The following is an 18466-nucleotide window of genomic DNA, read 5'->3' as shown; positions in this document are numbered from 1 at the left end:
CCTGGAGCCCTACCACTCCGGCCTGGGTGAGTCACAGGGAGGAACAGCTGCCCTGCCAGGGAGAGGCACCAGGCCATGGAGAACTTCCAAAGAATGTTCTAAACTCTGAAAATTTTAAAAACACACACATATGTGCATTTCAGCCAGATTAACATCCCAGCCGGACTCAGCAGTCCTTCAAATGTAGAAAACATGAAAATACAGCTGCTCTTCCATTATTACCAAGGCCGGAGGCTTTCCAAGTCATGGAGAGAATGGCGCAAACAGACATCATTGGTCCTCTCAGTGGCTATGATTTGACAACCAAAACTGCCAAACCTAGAGTTAAGTTTAGACATTTAGGATGGGGTTTTCATGTCTGGTTAAACCCCACTAATTCCGTTTGAATTACAAAGGGGAGGTCAGTCTGCATGATAGAAAATGTTCAATGGCATGCAGCACACTCCTATTATCAACAGATGCTAAAGGAGCTGAACACAGGCATGTGGAAGACGAGCGCTCTGTGCAGGAGAGGACTCCGCCATTCGCTCAGCCACTGCAGACGGATAAATGGCTGCTTCTGAGAGTGTCATGCCCAATCCTGAACCCTGGAAGTGCTTGTTCCAGCTGGGCACGGTAGCTCATGCCTATAATCCCAGCACTTTGGGAGGCTAAGGTGGGCGGATCCACCTGAGGTCAGGAGTTCAAGACCAGCCTGGCCAACATGGTGAAACCCTGTCTCTACTAAAAACACAAAAGTTAGCTGGGCATGGTGGTGGGTACCTGTAATCCCAGCTACTTGAGAGGCTGAGGCAGGAGAATCACTTGAACCTGGGAGGCGGCAGTTGCAGTGAGCTGAGATCGCACCATTGCATTCCAGCCTGGGTGACAGAGCAAGACTCTGTCTCAAAAAAAAAGTGTTTGTTCAAGGGGATTCTGGATGTCTCTACTGGGATGGGGCCTCTCTTCCTCACCAGACGTTTCATCTCATGGGTACCGGTTGTCAGAGTTGGGACTCGGAACAGACAGAGCCGACCCCAGCAGGCCTCAGCCGCTGCAGCGTGGCCCGTGGCAGAAGCTCCGAAGCACGGCTCTGCTTCTGATTTCCGTCTCCAGAGCCTGCTGGCCCACGAAGAGGCAGTCGATGCACTGGGTCTTCTCCTGTGGCCAATTTCAAGTAATTCATGGTCCATGGTGATTTACGTCATCTCATGCCATAATGATCCTTCAGTGGGTTTATTATTGCTGCTCCTCTTCCCACTCACACCCCCATATCAGAACTGGAGTCAATATCAGGCCAATTCACAGGAAACGGTTATCAGAAAACCACCCATTTTATGAATGAAGGCAGCAGAGACTCATAAGGCCTGAGAGCTGCAGTAACACAGCCAATGGCAGGGTAGCTATCTGGCCTTTCACTTCTTAGTGAGTTTCCGCCTGCTGTACTTCCTGCCCCTCCATGACAGCAGACAGGATCTGCATGAGCCCCTCCAACACTGGCCTCAGGGAGGTACCACTGTGATGCAGTGGAGAAGCTATAACACTGCTACACCCTCTGTCACCTTTACAACAGCCTGGGGACCGGTTTGACTGAGCTGGAGGCCTAGGCATGGCTGAGGACAGGTTCCCCGTGGACCAGTTTGCGAAGGGGAGGGCAGGGAGAGAGGAAACATGAATGCTTATTATGAAGACCCCAAGAAACCCCACTATGATGCAAAGAACTCCCCAAGGAGCCCCGGGTCTGCAAATCCTTGCCAAGCTGCAGGCCCCCATGGCAGGAGGCATGAAGATCTCACCTTGGGGTACAGGACAGGGTTGAATTTCAGTCCCACCGCATCATCACAGAAAGCCTGAGAAGGGAGAACACACAGTTCAGGGCTCACCTCTATAGAGGACATCCCTCCACGAGAACGCGGCACGGGAGGGCAAGGCATGCGGGTCAGGAGGCCTGGGCTGGATTCCGACTGCTGCGTGCCCAGGAAAGTCAACTCGCCTTTCTAGGGTTTGCTGGTAAAGTGCAGGAAGGGGTCAGACAAAGCCTGAGACTTGTCTCCGTTCTGGCCTGAAGACGGTGCCAAAAGCTACCCAGCCCACAACTGCCACCAAAGGTATTCAGCACAATTCTGTGACATTCTTGCTCCCAGAGTAAGATCCAACCAATCCAGCTGACTGTCCTGCTCATCCCACTTTGCTAACTCAGTTCCCAAGTTTACGGGCTCCTTACTCAAGGGGGTGGTCAATCTGGACCATGCTTCAGCCCGACTCAGGCCTCCCCTCTGCTGTGAAGGCTCCCCTGGCCGCCCCATCCCTACTCCTCCACTGACGTCCTATGGCGCTCACCACATCCAGCCCTGTCTTTCCACTTCTCTCACTTCCCAAACTAGCTGTGAACTACATGGAGGTAGAGACCATAGATGAGACTGTTCCTGAGCAGCCTCCACACCAAGGATGAGCTGGGAAGCGGGAAGGAAAGACAGAGGCATCTGCCCACAGCCCTCCGCGGCCCCAACCCATGTTGTCAAGGGCCAAAGAGTAAAGTGGCCTCGCCTTCCCCAAGGGCTGAGCCTACCCCAGACATACCTGCACCCCTACTCCAGAGGCCAGCCCTGGGCTAAAAGAGGAAGACACCTTCTCTCACAAGTTAATTTCTCACCTTTGCAATCTGAGGGACGCTGGGAAGCTTGCTCAGTCCAACCAAGGGGATCCGCTCATGCACCGTCTTCAGTTTGGACCTGCATAAGATGGGAGAAAAAACCAACGTCCCTCAGAAACAGTCAAGGCGGGCATGGTAACTCTCTCCCATCATCCCAGCCCTTTGGGAGGGCGAGGTGGGCGGATCACTTGAGGTCAGGAGTTTAAGACCAGCCTGTTCAACATGGAGAAACCCCGTCTCTACTAAAAATATAAAATTTGCCAGGCGTGGTGACGGGTGCCTGTAATCCTAGCTACTCCGAGGTTGAGGCAGGAGAATCCCTTGAACCCTGGAGGCAGAGGTTGCAGTGAGTCAAGATCCTGCCACTGCACTCCAGCCTGGGTGACAAGAGTGAAACTCTGTCTCAAAAAAAAAAAAAAAGGAAAAGAAACAGTCAATGAGGAAAGCGGCTGAGATGACAGCACACAGGGCACTTGCCTGAGGACTCCCTGAGGCCAGATGGGCCTCATTTGGCCCGATACATGCTGGGCTCGCACTCGCACGGTGGGAAAACACAGTCCCACTTAGGTATGCTGGGAGGTGGCTACTTAAAGAACATGCCTGATACATTTGTCTGCCACTGAAATACGGGAAATGCAAATAAGGTCCCCATTATTTTTTGGTTTGTTTATACATTTTTGTGTTCTCCCAAGGAACTGAGCACAGCTTCCAGATACATTTGGGTTTTGTCATGAAATTAAGCCTTTATGAAAAGAAAACCTAGTATTTGAAAATCTGGGTTTACTCAAGATATAAATGGGATGGAATCTGCTTTATAAAGGGATTTACCATGAGAGTCTAAATTTAGCCTGTTCCCCTCATTCATTTAGCACATTATGAAAAGGCTGGATTTTACTGAATGCTTTTCTGAATCTGAGGAGATAACCATATGGTTTTTAATCTGTTGACCTGGTGAACATTTCTGTTGAGCCATTTTTTGATTCCATGGGTAAAAGTCTACTTAATTCTGATGTATTATTTTTAATATCCTGCTGAATTATTTTATTTTTTATTATTATTTATGTATTTATTTTGAGACAGAGTTTTACTCTTATTGCCCAGGCTGGACTGCAATGGCGCGATCTCAGCTCACTGCAACCTCCGCCTTCTGGGTTCAAGCTTTTCTCCTGCCTCAGACTCCTGAGTAGCTGGGATTACAGGTGCCCGCCTATATTTTTAGTAGAGACAGGGTTTCGCCATGTTGGCCAGGCTGGTCTCAAACCCCTGACCTCGGGTGATCCACCCGCCTCAGCCTCCTCAAAGTGCTGGGATTACAGGCATGAGCCACTGCACCCAGCCGAATTCAATTTGTTAACACAGCAGTCCCCCTTACCCATGGTTCTGTTTTCCACAGTTTCAGTTACCTGCGGTCAACCATAGCCAAAAAAATATTAAATGGAAAATTCCAGAAGTCACTCATAAGTTTTAAATTTTGTGCTGTCCTGAATAGCATAATGCAATCTTCCAGCATCCCACTCCATCCACCTGGGACGTGAATTCTTGCTCTGTCCAGCGTATCCACGCCCCACACATCAGTCCCTTAGCAGCCATCTCAGTGATCAGACTGGCTGTTGCAGCATCTCACTGCTTGTGTTCAAGGCACCCTTATCATACTAATAACGGCCCTGAAGTCCATGGTCCATGAGTGAGGCTGTCAATTCAAATATGACAGAAAGAAACTGTTAAGTGCCTCCTTTAAGTAAAAAGGTAAAAGTTCTTAATAAGGAAAGAAAAAACTTATATGCTAAGGTTGCTGAAATCCATGGTAAGAATTCTCTGTGAAATTGTGAAGAAGGAAAAAGAAGTTATTGCTAGTTTTGCTGTTGCACCTCAAACTGCAAAAGTTATGGCCACAGTGCATAAATACTTAATTGATGAAATGAGGATTAAATATGTGGGTGAACGATATAAACAGAAACGTGTTTCCATTGATGAGAGTCAGGTTTGGGACTGTCTTACATTTCGGGCATCCACTGCGGGTCTTGGAATATCTCCCCCAAGAATACGAGGAGACTACTGTATTTTATTTAGATTTTCACAGCTCTGTTCAAAAGCAACACTGGCCTATTTTTTATTTTCTTGTTCTTCCCTTGCCAGGTTTTGATATCAAGGTGTTATTCCAGCCTTGTAAAATTGCTGGATAGCTTCTGATCCTTTTTTTTTTTTTCTTCCCTAAGACAGAGTCTCACTCTGTCGCCCAGGCTGGAGTGCAGTGGCACAATCTTGGCTCACTGCAACGTCCACCTCCAGGGTTCAAGCAATTCTCCTGCCTCAGTCTCCCAAGTATCTCGGATTATAGGTTTGCACCACCGCAACCAGTTAATTTGTATATTTTTAGTAGAGACTGCGTTTCAGCATGTTGGCCAAGCTGGTCTCAAACTCCTGACCTCAGGTGACCTCACCTTGGCCTCTCAAAGTGCTGAGATTATAGATGTGAGCCACTGTGCCCAGCCTGATCCTCTGAAATAGTTTGTATAATATAGAGATTTCCTATTCCTTAAAGGTTTGCCAAAACTAGTCCGTGACATCTCTGGGCCTGCTGTTTTTATAGGAGGATAGTTTTGGCTACTATTCTAATTCTTTAGTAGTGAATGTTTAGGTTTTCCACTCCTTAAGGAGTCAATTTTGGTCACTTATATTTTTATATAAAAACATTCATTAAGCACATTTATACAAAGTTGTTTTGGCATTCTCTGAGGACTTCATCTCTGCAATTGTGTCCTCACCTTTACTGCTGTTTGTATCCTTTTTTTGAAACAGAGTTTCTCTCTTGCTGCTCAGGCTGGAGTGCAATGGCCCATCTTCGCTCACTGCAACCTCCACCTCACAGATTCTCCTGCTTCAGCCTCCCACTGTAGCTGGGATTAAAGGTGCCTGCCATTCCACCTGGCTAATTTTTTGTATTTTTAGTAGAGATGGGGTTTCACCATGTTGGCCAGGCTGGTCTCAAACTCCCGACTTCAAGTGATCCGCCTGCTTCGGCCTCCCAAAGTTCTGGGATGACAGGTGTAAGCCCCAGCACCTCCGACCTGTTTGTAGCTTTTCCTTGTTTTTCCTTATCAGTTTTAGCTGGAGGTTTGTCAATGTTACTAGTCTTTTCAAAGAGATACCTTTCCGGTTTTTTCTTTTACCATCTCTCTCCTTTTTTATTTTTGCTTCCTACTTCACAAGTCTGTTCTTGTCTTTTTCACTTCTATTTTCTTCAGAGTTTTTTCTACTATTCTTTTTCCAACTTCCTGACCTACATACTTACTCCTTTGTTTTTTGAAGTGCATTGACTACACATCTCTAAGCATCACCTTAACTGCATCCCACACAATTTGATACATAGTATTTTCACTGTCCTTTAGTTCTAAATATTTTGTCAGTTCTTTTGTGATTTCCTCTTCAGTCCATGATTTATTTTTTAAAGTTTTTTTTTTTAACTTTCCAAATATGAGATTTTTTTCCCTCCAGTATTATAATTGCTGACGACTTGTCTTATATTCAGGGAACAAAATCTAAAGGATATATTTGAAATTTGTTGACTTTAATAGATGGACTTTTACTTTTTCCTACGCTACATGGACTTGAAAAAATGTTTTTTCTTTTTTACGAGCAGGAATACATGTTACCCAAGATGAAATTCATTAACGTATCGTTCAAGTCTTCTATATCCTCACAGCTTTTTGCCTGCTCAAGTACTGGTTTCTCAGAAATGTCACAATCTCCCACTGTAACGGAGTATTTGTCTACTTCTTATATTTCTCTGTTTTGCTTTTTTAAATTCAAGACCATGTTATTAAGTACCAGTTAATGACTGTGAACAGAACGCATTCACAGAACATCTGGGTGATAAAGAGGAACAGAACGTGTCCTCTTCATCATCACAGAGCCCAGGGCCTCTAGGGGACCAAGAAAAAGGGATCGTTCCCTGCTCAGTTTCTGAAGAAATTCAAAAGCAAACAAATAACAGAATAAGGTGTTCAGAGTCAAAAGAACTCCCTTGTGATTGATGAAGACCACGTGGGAGCACATAGCTTAGTGTGCAGATGAAATGCGTCTAACACACACCAGAATGAGCCCAACTTACCCACCCAGTCACAGGCAATGCTGGCCATGGGCAATCCCCTCCCCTGGGGCTGCTCAGGTGAGACTTACTGCACAGGAGCCCACCCTCCGGGCAGCTGCATCCAAGAGGAAAGGGGGCAGGAAAAGGGCTACACATGTGAGTTCTTGCTCCCAAATACGCCAATCAGAGAGGACAAAAAAAAAACCCGGGTGTTACACAAAAGTCTTCCCCCTATGCCACAGGAAACATCAGGAGTGGGAAAGAAGTATTGCAGGTTACAAAGAAGTAGACACTCTCCCTAGTCATTTGGTCCTGAAATTCTATTTTGTCTGATATTACTATTGCTATGCCAACTTTCATGGTGAATATTTTCCCAGTGTATCTTTCCCCATTCCTTTATTTTCAATCTTTCCACACCATTTTGCTTTAGGTATGTCTCTTATGAGCAGAATATAGCTGTATTTTTAATTCAGTCTGATAGGCTGGTATTATAATAGGCTAATTTAAACTATTTATACTTACAATAGGCTAATTTAAACTATTTATACTATCATGTTTGAATTTTTTTTTTTAAGAGTCTCGCTCTATCACCTAGGCTGGAGTGCAGTGGTGCAATCTCAGCTCACTGCAACCTCTGCCTCCTGGGTTCAAGTGATTCTCCTGCCTCAGCCTCCTGAGTAGCTAGGATTATAAGCACATGCCACCACATTCAGCTAATTTTTTGTATTTTTAGTAGAGATGGTTTCACCATGTTGGCCAGGCTAGTCTCAAAACTCCTAACCTCGGGTGATCTGCCTACCTCAGCCTTGCAGAGTGCTAGGATTACAGGCATGGCCCATCATGCTGGCATGAAATTATTTCTAAATCATCATTTTATATTTTTTATTCCCTGTGTTTTCTTTCCTTTTTTTCTCTTCCTTTCCTATCTTCAATTGAATTTTTTTTCTACTTTCTTTTTGTTTTTGTTAATCCTCTTTTTATCCCCTGATAATCTGGGAGCTATAGACTGTATTTCTGTATCTTTCATTACACCTATTTATATTTTTTTCATTAAACTCTAAGATTTATGCCTCTTTCCTGAGGGGCATAAATAAGAAACAACGGAGTATGCTTCATCTACTGAACATTTTTTCCTTCCCATTGTCCTTACTACTTTTGTTTTTAACTTTAGTTCAAGCCTCATTTTAAACAACCAAAAAGCCCACTTTTTCTTTACAGTCAGTAATTAAATTTATCAACATACTTTACCTATTTCTTGTCACTTTCTAATTAAATCTTTTCTGGTTTTTCTTTTGCTCTGATTGAAGTATATCCTTCAGTCATTCTTTCAGAAAGAGCCCAAGTGGGACACTCCCCTCATTTTTTTATGTCTGAAAGCAGTTTTGGCTTTGGCTTTTCTAGGTATAGAATTTTAGGTTGAGGGTTATTTTCCTTCTTTCTTTTTTTAAACACTTTAAAGATATGGTCCCACTGTCTTTAACAACTATCACGGATAAGGAGAAATCTGTTCTCAGCCTAGTTCTCATTAGATCATAGATTATCTTGTATTTATCGTCAGATAGCTTTTTAAATTTTAATTTTTAAACTCTTATTTCTGATGGTTCACTTCAACATGTCTAGAAGTACTGTTTTGTTTTTAAAACACTTTCAGCAGCATGGTCTGTGCTTTAATTCTAAAATATTCTCAGCTAAGACTTCTTTGGGTATTTGTTCATTAGTCTATTATTTCCTTTTAGAAAGTCTTTGAGACAAATGCTGGCACCTCCCCACGTATTAGCCACATATTTTTTTTTTCACACACTTCAACTCTTGATCTGTGCTGTGTTCTGGAGGAACTCCTTGGGACTATCTTCCAATTCATAAATTCACTTCTTTTTTTTTTTTTTTTTTTTGAGATGGAGTTTTATTCTTGTTGCCCAGGCTGGAGTACAATGACGCGATCTCAACTCACCACAACCTCTGCCTCTGGGTTCAAGCAATCCTCCTGCCTCAGCCTCCCGAGTAGCGGGGACTCCAGGTGCACGCCACCACGCCCAGTGAATTTTTGTATTTTTAGTAGAGACAAGGTTCCACCATATTGACCAGGATGGTCTTGTTCTCTTGACCTCGTGATCCGCCTGCCTTGGCCTCCCAAAGTGCTGGGATTACAGGCATGAGCCACTGTGCCCAGAATGTTTTCCTTTTATAACCATGAGTTCTTAATTCATTTCTCTGCATCACCATTTATTATCCATTTTATGGATGCCATTCATTATCTATCTCATTAAGATCTTAAGTATATTTAAGTGATTTTCAAAGCGGACCATTATTTGAATTTCATCAGCAGGAAATTCAGCTCCCATTTGTTGGCGATTTTTGAATGCCTTTCTGGCACCTCCTCTCCTCTACACTAGTGCAAGCCACCTTGGTTCAGTCCCCATCATGGCTGTTACTTAGCACAGCTCTAGGGGCATATGCATCACGCAGTCCGGTGGTCTGGGTCATCACCTGTGATCATCACTGGCTCATCACAGCAGCCTCTTGACTCACCTTCCTGCTTCTGGCCTTGCCTTTCCTCTAAGCCAGTCTTCTTTTTCTAGCCAGAATAATCACTGTGCTATGCAAATCTGATCATGACATTCCCCCTTCAGTACCTCTCCTATTATTCGTAGGATAAAAATCTGAACTCCTAAACATCATCTGTATAGGATCTAGCCTCTCCTTACCTCTCTAGCGTAATTTCTCAATCCTACACACACTCAGACACACCTCCCACGTTCCCTTCAGTTCTCCCTCACCATCTATGTTTCACATCACCCTCACTAGCCTATAATGATCGGTGTCCCTAAGAAGAAGATGATGAGTAAGACCAAGAACAGAAACAAGAATATCTAAAATGCCCTGAATGCCTTCTATGGCCAAGTAGCAGGACAAGAGCTCCTTCCTCACAGGATCGCTACAACTAGACAAAGTCTGGCATATATTAAGCCTTGGGTAAACAGACTCTGAATGAATGAATTTCTTAATATTAACCATCCTGCATTAGTAAATAACTCTTTCTTGGCTATAGTGAATTTTTTTTTTTTTTTTTGAGATATAGAGTCTCACCCGGTTGCCAGGTGCCAGGCTGGAGTGCAGTAGCACAATCTCGGCTCACTGCAACCTCTGCCTCCCAGGTTCAAGCAATTCTCCTGCCTCAGCCTCCCAAGTAGCTGGGACTACAGGCACACGCCACCATGTCCAGCTAATTTTTGTATTTTTAGTAGAGTCAGGGTTTTACCATGTTGGCCAGGATGGTCTCGATCTCTTGACCTCGTGATCCGCCCACCTCGGCCTCCCAAAGGGATTACAGGCTTGAGCCACTATGCCCAATCACTGAATTACTCTTAATAATCTACTTAGATTTGAGTTTCTGGGATTGATACTTTATTTAGAACACTGATTTCTATATTCCTAAGGAATACTGGTGCCTACCTTTCTACCTTTTCTTTCTTTTTTGTTTCTGTTTTTGCATCTCATTTGACTGATTTTTTTTTTCCCCAAAAATATCTTTTTGTTTTGTTTTGTTTTGAGAAGGAGTTTTACTCTTGTCTCCCAGGTGGGGTGCAATGGCACAAACCTGGCTCACCGCAACCTCCATCTCCTGGGTTCAAGCAATTCTCCTGACTCAGCCTCTTGATTAGCTGGGATTACAGGTATGCACCATAAAGCCCGACTAATTTTTGTATTTTTAGTTGAGGCAAGATTTCACCATGTTGGCCAGGCTGGTCATGAACTCCTGACCTCAGGTGACCCACAGGCCTTGGCCTCCCAAAGTGCTGGGATTACAGAAGTGAGCCACCTTGACCAGCCCATACAGAGCTTTAAAGCATTGTTAAATTAATTGGGAAGTTTTCCTTATTTTTTTCTTGAATAGTTTAAATAACATAAAACCTGTTCCTTTAAAGTTTAAAACATCTCCCCCTGCATGACCATCTAGATCTTGAAACATTTGAAGAGACAATTCTTTGAGAACTTTTTCAATTTATTCCACAGTTACTGGTTTGTTCAGGTTTCTGTTTTACCTCATCTTAAGTTACATTTGGCATACTTTCCTAGAAAGGCATCTGTTTCCAATACAATTACAAATAAAATTAGAAACAGAAGCAATTTAATAGCATGAGTTGAACACAGCATCCACTAGTAATCATTTAATCTTCTTCACGTCTGTGGTCATGCATCTTTTGATGACTAATTGTGTATTTTCTTATTTTCTCTTTTCATCTATATTCGACTAGCTCGTTACCTATCCTATTGTTTCTTCCAAAAGAAACCCAGATTTATCAAGTCTCAAATTCTTTTTATTTCTAGTTTATTTGTTTCCGCTTTAATCTTTGTGAATTCCTTCTTCTGGCTTTCCTTAGGTAACAATATTGATGATAATAATAATAGCAGCCACCATTACTGAGCAGCAACAGTTTGTAAGGTCCTCACTCATCAGGACATGGAAGCGCTCAATAATTTCAAGATAGATGCCACCATCATCATTTCACAGATGAGGAAAATGAGATACAGAGAAGCCGCTAACAACACTAACAACTCACAATTATCATTCTTTCTTATTTTTATTTTACTGCATTTTTACTTTAATTTTTGTAAAGATGAAGTCCATTATATTGTCCAGGCTGGTCTTGAACTCCTGGGCTCAAGTGACCCTACTGCCTCAGCCTCCCAAAATGCTGGGATTACAGGCATGAGCCAACATACCCGGCAGTTATTTTCTTACTTATCAGGAAACCATTTAAGGTAATGAATTTTCTTCTAAGTATTGCTTTGAATACAATCCATAGGTGTTCTGTATTACATTATAAATGTCATTACTTTATATTCTATAACTGCAGGTTCTATTCCCTTTGGGCCAAAAGCTATTAAGAAAGCATTGGGATTGTTTACTTCTGAGTGGTTTCATGGGTTTTTTAAACATTATTTTGTTATTAATTGCTAGTTTGATCATCAAATTGTAGGTGAATACCTCCAGCAGAGAGCTTGCTCTTTGAAATGTATCTAGATTTACTTTATGGTTCAAAAGTTCCTAAATATAGCTGCCATCGATAATTACCTACAAGTAAGTTAGTTACATAGGTTGACTGACTGACTGATTGATTTAATTTATTTACTTAGAAATAGGGTCTTGTTTTGTCACCCAGGCTGTAGTGCAGTGGCACGATCACGGTTCATTTTAGCCTTTGCCTCCTGGGCTCAAGCAATCCACCTGCCTCAGCCTCCTGAGGAGCTGGGACCACGAGTATGTGTCACTTCACCCAGCTAATTTTTTTTTTTTTAAAGAGACAGTGTCTCCCTATGTTGCCCAGGCTGGTCTTGAACTACTGGGCTCAAGTCATCCTCCTGCCTCAGCCTCCCAAAGTGCTAGTGGGCCACCGCACCTAGCCAAGATTTTTTAAAATAGAATCTCAACTAACAGCCCAATTTAAAAAGGAGCAAAGCTTATAAACAGTTCACAGCAAAAAAATACAAGCGGTTCTTAAAGATATGAAAAGATGTCCAACATGATTCATATTAAGATAATAAATTTAAACAACACGAAACACAATTCTCACCTATCAGATTGGCAAAAATCCAGTGTTTGACAGTACATTCTATTGGCTTTGGAATAAGAAGCACTTTGATACATTGCTGGTCAAAGTTTTGAATTTATACAACCCCTACCAAGGGCTATGTAACATTAACTATCAAAATACAAATGGGTTTATGTTTTAACCCAGCTATCTCATCCAAGAAACTATCATAATCCATAAAAACTGACACCTGTACAAAGTCATTGATTTAATCATTATTTGTGTTACCAAAAGATTGGCAATAGTCATTAACAGGGATGTATTATTATTATTATTATTATTATTACTATTGAGACAGAGTCTCACTCTGTCACCCAGGCTAGAGTGCAGTGGCGCTATCTCGGCTCACTGCAGCCTCCACCTCCCAGGTTCAAGTGATTCTCCTGCCTCAGCCTCCCGAGTAGCTGGGATTACAGGCGCATGCCACCACACCCAGCTAACTTTTGTATTTTTAGTAGAGACAGGATTTTGCCATGTTAGCCAGTCTGCTCTTGAACTCCTGACCTCAGGTGATCCATCTGCCTCAGCCTCCCGTAAAGTGCTGGGATTACAGACATGAGCCACCACACCTGGCCCAGGGGATGTATTAAATAAATTATTTCACATCCACGCAATGGAATACTATGCAGTAGTAAAGTAAATTAAGACATTGTCTATACGCTATTATGGAAATATCTCTAAGATATATTGTTAAGAGAAGCAAGTTACAGAATTCCATAGAATGCTATGGAAATACGGAAGGAAATAAGAATATATATAATTATACATCTTTACTTATTTAATGTGTGTGTGTGTGTGTGTGTGTGTGTGTGTGTGTGTGTGTGTGGTGTGGTGTACAAATGGTCGGGTTAGAGCTTGGAAGTCTAGGTTTTGGTTTTTATTTGTTGGGGTTTTTGGTTTTTGGTCTTGCTTTGCTTTACTTTGTTTTAAAGGTCCAAAATGATTCTGATGTAGCAGGTCCACAGAAAACCACTGATATACTATGTGATCAATTTGTGTAAATATTCTCTAGGCAACTGAAAAGAAGCAAAAATCTGTCAGAGGATCAAAGTCTGATAGATACAGAAACAGAAATATATAAAGAAAAATACGTATATAATTGACATATTAATGAGATGAATAAATATCACTTCTTACCCTAGTATTGATATGTCAAGTGCTGTGTGTTAAAAATCTACCGTTACAATCGTATTCTGTGAATTTTTCCATATATACATGTGTACATATATAACATATACTACTGATAATATAAAGATGTGTATCTTCATTATTGATTTTACCTTTTATGAAAAGATGGATAATGGCCCTCTTTATCATACTGATTGCTTTTTTTGCCTGGAATTCTACTTTTCTGTATTAATATTGCCAATCCTGCTTTCTGTTTTTGACTTTTGTAATTTTTTCTTAACAATTTTCAAATATTCTGAGTTACTTTCTTTAATAAAATATAGATCAATTTGTACAGGTTTTTGGAGATATTACTCAAATTGGGAATCTTTGTTGTTTGACAATGGAATTTAACTCATTTATATTTATTAACATCACATATGTAACTCACACTTCTACCACATTTATCATTCCTTTATTTTCTTTTTCTACATGTGTATTTTCTTTGTCTTCTTTTACTATTTGGAATGCTTCCACTCTACTAGTAATTTTATAGCTATGAAATACTAAATTTTCATCAATATACATCCAGCGATTAGTTTCCTTTCATTGATTTTGTCTGTTAATGGGTGAGTCATTTTGACTACCAGATTTAAGTCTTCAATCAGCTTAAGAACATCAGCTGTCCATATGTTTAATTCCTGCTCACTACCCTCCATATTCATCAGAATCTCACTCATCATTTTAAAGTTGTGTTTCCTTGGAATTACGCAAGAGTTTCTTAAACCTGTTCCCCGTATGAATAACTGGATTTTCTACAAAGTAGATTCTGCTTTTTACTGCTTCATATACCATTTAAAATTCTTTTGGGTCATTTTTAGTTTTCTTATATTATCTCCCTAACTTAACCAGCAACTGTTTCCTCTCATTCTGTTGGCTCACGCTATCTTTTCTTTCACAGTGTGTATTTTTTCTAGAAGTTTGTGGAAAATACAAAGTTAATATCTCAAATTTACCTGGTTTTCTGTAAAAGTAAATACTTTTCAAAACTCTGTTATTTTTCTAACCAGTTTATGCTTTTTTAAGGCAGAATCTCTTCTCTTACAAACCTATAAAATTTCTTCTTCTTTACATCCAGACTTGAAACGGAAGAAATGTACACAGGCTTGTTGTCCCCCAACTGTGGGTAGACTCTTCTTGGCTACTCTCATGGCACACACAGGCTGTCAGAACACTTAGATTTTAAACTGGGGAGTTGATAGTTACAAATTTGGGACATCAATTAAAAAATCCCAGAGGCCTATGGGGAATGAGGAAGAAGTTTGGACAGCAGTCACTGCCAGCAGGGGAATTTCATCTCGGGATAATTTCTTCTTTGTGTCTGGCAAAGCTGCTAAGCCATGGAGCCAGTTTTTTATGTCTGGCTTCCAATTTGGCCTGGCAATCACTCCAAGTACATGATGTGACTGCCCAACTTCCGAGCTGGTGTGGGCTTCTCTTCACCACCCTACCCGCTAGCTTTCCATCTGGGAGAGCCACATTGGGGCTTGCCCGGGGCAGTGATTTCAAATGCTGTTGACCCACAACAATGAAAGTAATCCTATGTGGAAAGATCCCTGGCTGTTCCTCCATTCATTCTCACTCCAAAAGAGGACAGGATTCTTCCAGAATCTCCAACTTCATAGATTCCCATACGACACTGCTTTCCTGTGGTTCAACCCTCAATATTCACCCACACTTACTCCTAACTGCCCCACAGATAGCAAAACAAAAACAAAAAACCCTCAAAGTACGCGCTGTGTGCCCGATACCTTTCTCTAGCTTCAGCCCCGAAGCGGCACTTCCAGTCCTAACGCAGGATACAGTATTAGAAAAAGGGGGTTACATCTTTGTATTCTGCTGTCATCTTACTCAAAAATCCTACCCAATCTTGGTCTGACTTTTATTAAGGTAGCAATTTTCTTCGCAGAGGTTCACCTAGCTGCAAACCCTATTTGGAGATGGAGATCCAGTTATTAACCCCCCAGAAAATGGGCTCCTGCTATTTAATTGACTCTTCTATGCCTTGCAAATATGATTTCCAGCCAAGTGAACCTCTGTAGAGAAAATTGCTTCCTTTCTTGACAAGAAACAAACTAAGATTGGATGGGTGCTGGCAACATCCTCAAACCACTGACCCCCACCTTTCCCAAAGCAGGGTTATGCATCCTTATTCCCTCTGATATTTATCTCAAAATTTGGGCAGGAAAAAAAAATGTGACTGCTCTTTTCCAAATACCTTCAAGAATTTTCAATTAGATTTCACAAGTAAGGATTGAGAGCTTCCTGCTGAGCACCAGCCCACCAGGGATAGAGATAAATAAGACACAGACTCCCCGCCAAAGCATCCTGTGCATATTGCTAAAATAACAACACCCGTGACACACATTAAAATTCACAAAACCAAGCGCCTTTCAGAGAGCAGGGACCAAGTCTCAGCCCTCATTGTATCTCTAACAAGAGATACCACCTCGTGGTACAGAGGAAGTTTTACAAAACATGTTAGCTAAACCAAACAGAAACCAGTTCCAGTTCTTGCCCTTGAGAAGGTCACAATCCAGAGAGAGGTGCCCTGGCTTCCGCTATAAATCAGCGCTCCTGTTGTGAACATCACCGTACCTCAGGGAACCCAGCAAATTACATATGACAAACACACAGGGCACTACCTTTCCGGACGAGATGTACACCACAGGCTGGACCCTGGAGACCCCTCTCCCAGGACTCATCAGGATGAGTCACACTGAACTATCCCTACTTTTCTTCCCATCTTTCCCAGAGCCATGGCCTTGTAAGAAACAGGGGCAAGGAGGGGTACGGTCTGGGTGACCTTGAGACCAGGACGCTACTGTCAGCTGACGGAGCACACGGTCTCCCTGCTAGGAAACTTCAGACACAGCCCCAGGATTCCAGCAGACCTGTCCCCCCAGTGCATCCAGACCGGACTGGTCAAACCGGTATTTCTGAGTCTCACCCCAGCCCCCACCACCACTGATGAGAGCCCCGCCTGGAAGAGGAGTAGCCTCAAGCCGTGCGACAGCCCCACCTGAGAATGATCCGGAGGTACTCAATCCCCTCTGCCTCCTCGCACTTGACGGACAGGATCAAGTTCCCCAGGCTGCTGCCAGTACAATAAAAGTTTAGATGATCCTAAAAAGAGAAAACTGGGTGTGAGCAGGAAGGAGGAAGAAACCTTCCTGATATGTCCCCCTACACCAACTCCTTCACCAGGTGTGAGAATACACAGCAACAAGGAGAAGGATGCTACGGATGCCAGTGACGACGACATGAACAGGCACCAACAGAATCCTCAGGATGCCCAGGCACTATGCCAGGGGCTTTGTACCCCCGTGTCCTTCACGCCTGACCACGGCCGTATTCGGGAGAGAACAGCATCCTGGTTTTCACACATGGGAAAACCCACGGGCATGGAGGTTAAGTCACAGCCCGGGACCACACAACTAGTAAGTAACAGATCCAGGGCTCAAACGCACATCTGTCTTGACTCTAAAGCACAAAGTCTTGCCTGCAGGAAACTGAGTCCGCATTCTCATTGCCGGGGGGCAGCCCTCCCCAGTTAAGACTATTTGGGGCAGGACCGCAAGGAGGAACCCTGGCACCTCCACCAATGGCAGCTGGGAGGTTTCCGGACCAGTGGGCCACTCCCTGGCTCGGGGAACACAGGCGAAAAACACAGCTCCCCAGACCCGCTGGATCAGATCCAGGCCCTGGAATCCGATTGCTAACAAGACCCCCAGGGCTCTGCTGCAGCCTCTCCCCTCCTGTGAGACTCTGCAAAGCGGCTTCAGGCTACAGACTTCAGAATCTGCCCTCGGCTTACCTCAAGAATCTGTTAAGGCAGGGCAGAATTTTTTTTTTAATGTAACTTTGTCACTTTTAAACCATCAGAGGCTCCCAGCCAGCCACTAAGCAGTACCAGTACGCAGAGGACCTACCTGAATGAGGACAAGAGAGACCTGTCGATTAGATGGAAACAGAGGCTTCCGAGGTGTGAAAACATTTTTCCCCAACACGCAAATCTCCACCCACCGTCCTTCACCTCAAACACTACCCATTCCATCAGCTCCTAACACATTTGCGGGGGGTGGTCCCCACAAGGACTCATTGCACTGGGCCCCCCGACTGTTGCACGGCCCCCCTGCCCTGTCCCCTATCCCAGGACACAGCCCATCAGACCCTCCAACTGAGACAGCAGCAGGCAGAAACGAAAGCACAGACTGGGAAGGAGGTAAGAGGCGAAGGAAAAGGGGGCCCTGGAGAGAGGACCCTGGGGCACCCTGCCCTCCCCGACCCCGGCAGCTCCTCTCCGCACGGTCCCCAGCCTCACCTTCCCTAGGAAGTGCCTGCGGTAGGCCCTGGCTTCGCCCTTGCACTCCAGCTTGTAGCCAAACGTGTTGGGGCTGAGGTTGTCCTCTTCCTCCTCCTCACAGATGCTGCTGCCCAGCGATGTTGGGGTGCCCACGTTCTCCGGGTCCTCAATCCAGTAGCCCCCAAACTGAGGCAGGATGACCTGAGGGTATGGGCCTCCCTTCTCCACAACCTGAAGGCAGAAGGAGGCCTTGCCCTGCAGCCGGCCTTTGGGACCGCAGGGGAGAGGGGGGCCAGTGGCGGTGTCCCCACTACCGCCGTGCTGCTCCCAGGAGAGGGCCTGGTACCCACTGGTACCTGAGGCCAAAAGCAGTAACATGAACCCCTTTTCTAAGCCCCACAGCCTCTCCAGCTTCCTTCACCAACCCTGTAGCCCCAGGGTGGCAAGGCCGAGATAAGCACCCCCAACTTCCACACGGAAAAGCTGCGGTTACAAAGACAAAGACAGGAAGAAAGGTCCCAAGCCCCAGGTTCTCTCCCCTGTGGGGCTGGGCATGGCCCATCGCCATCATTTCCCCAGGGACGGGACCCAGCGCAGGCTGCAGAGCAGGTGGGAGTGAGGGGCAGGCGCCTACCTCGTCGATGCTGGGGTACGGGATGTAGTCATCCTGCAAGACA

At 43.9% G+C, this 18466-nt stretch overlaps 1 protein-coding gene across 16 annotated transcripts in view; it reads right to left on the bottom strand.

Annotated features, from left to right (window-relative positions):
- Positions 1-18466, bottom strand: part of RAP1GAP2 (RAP1 GTPase activating protein 2) — a 271958-nt gene that overhangs the window by 53239 nt on the left and 200253 nt on the right. For all 16 annotated transcript variants that reach the window (XR_012514584.1, XM_010343661.3, XM_074388359.1 and 13 more), the window contains 5 exons: positions 18424-18456; positions 17808-18020; positions 16506-16609; positions 2633-2711; positions 1776-1829 (listed from right to left, as the gene is read on the bottom strand). Coding sequence is in view for 15 of the 16 variants with exons in the window: in XM_010343661.3 (XP_010341963.1) it covers positions 1776-1829; positions 2633-2711; positions 16506-16609; positions 17808-18020; positions 18424-18456 (483 nt within the window). In the remaining variant the exon portion in view is untranslated. The remainder of the gene's footprint in view (positions 1-1775; positions 1830-2632; positions 2712-16505; positions 16610-17807; positions 18021-18423; positions 18457-18466) is intronic.

The sequence above is a fragment of the Saimiri boliviensis genome, chromosome 17, assembly GCF_048565385.1.
Source record: "Saimiri boliviensis isolate mSaiBol1 chromosome 17, mSaiBol1.pri, whole genome shotgun sequence".
Taxonomy (NCBI): Eukaryota; Metazoa; Chordata; class Mammalia; order Primates; family Cebidae; genus Saimiri; species Saimiri boliviensis.
Note: the sequence above shows the minus strand (reverse complement) of the source record. Positions and strands in the feature narration are given on the sequence as shown.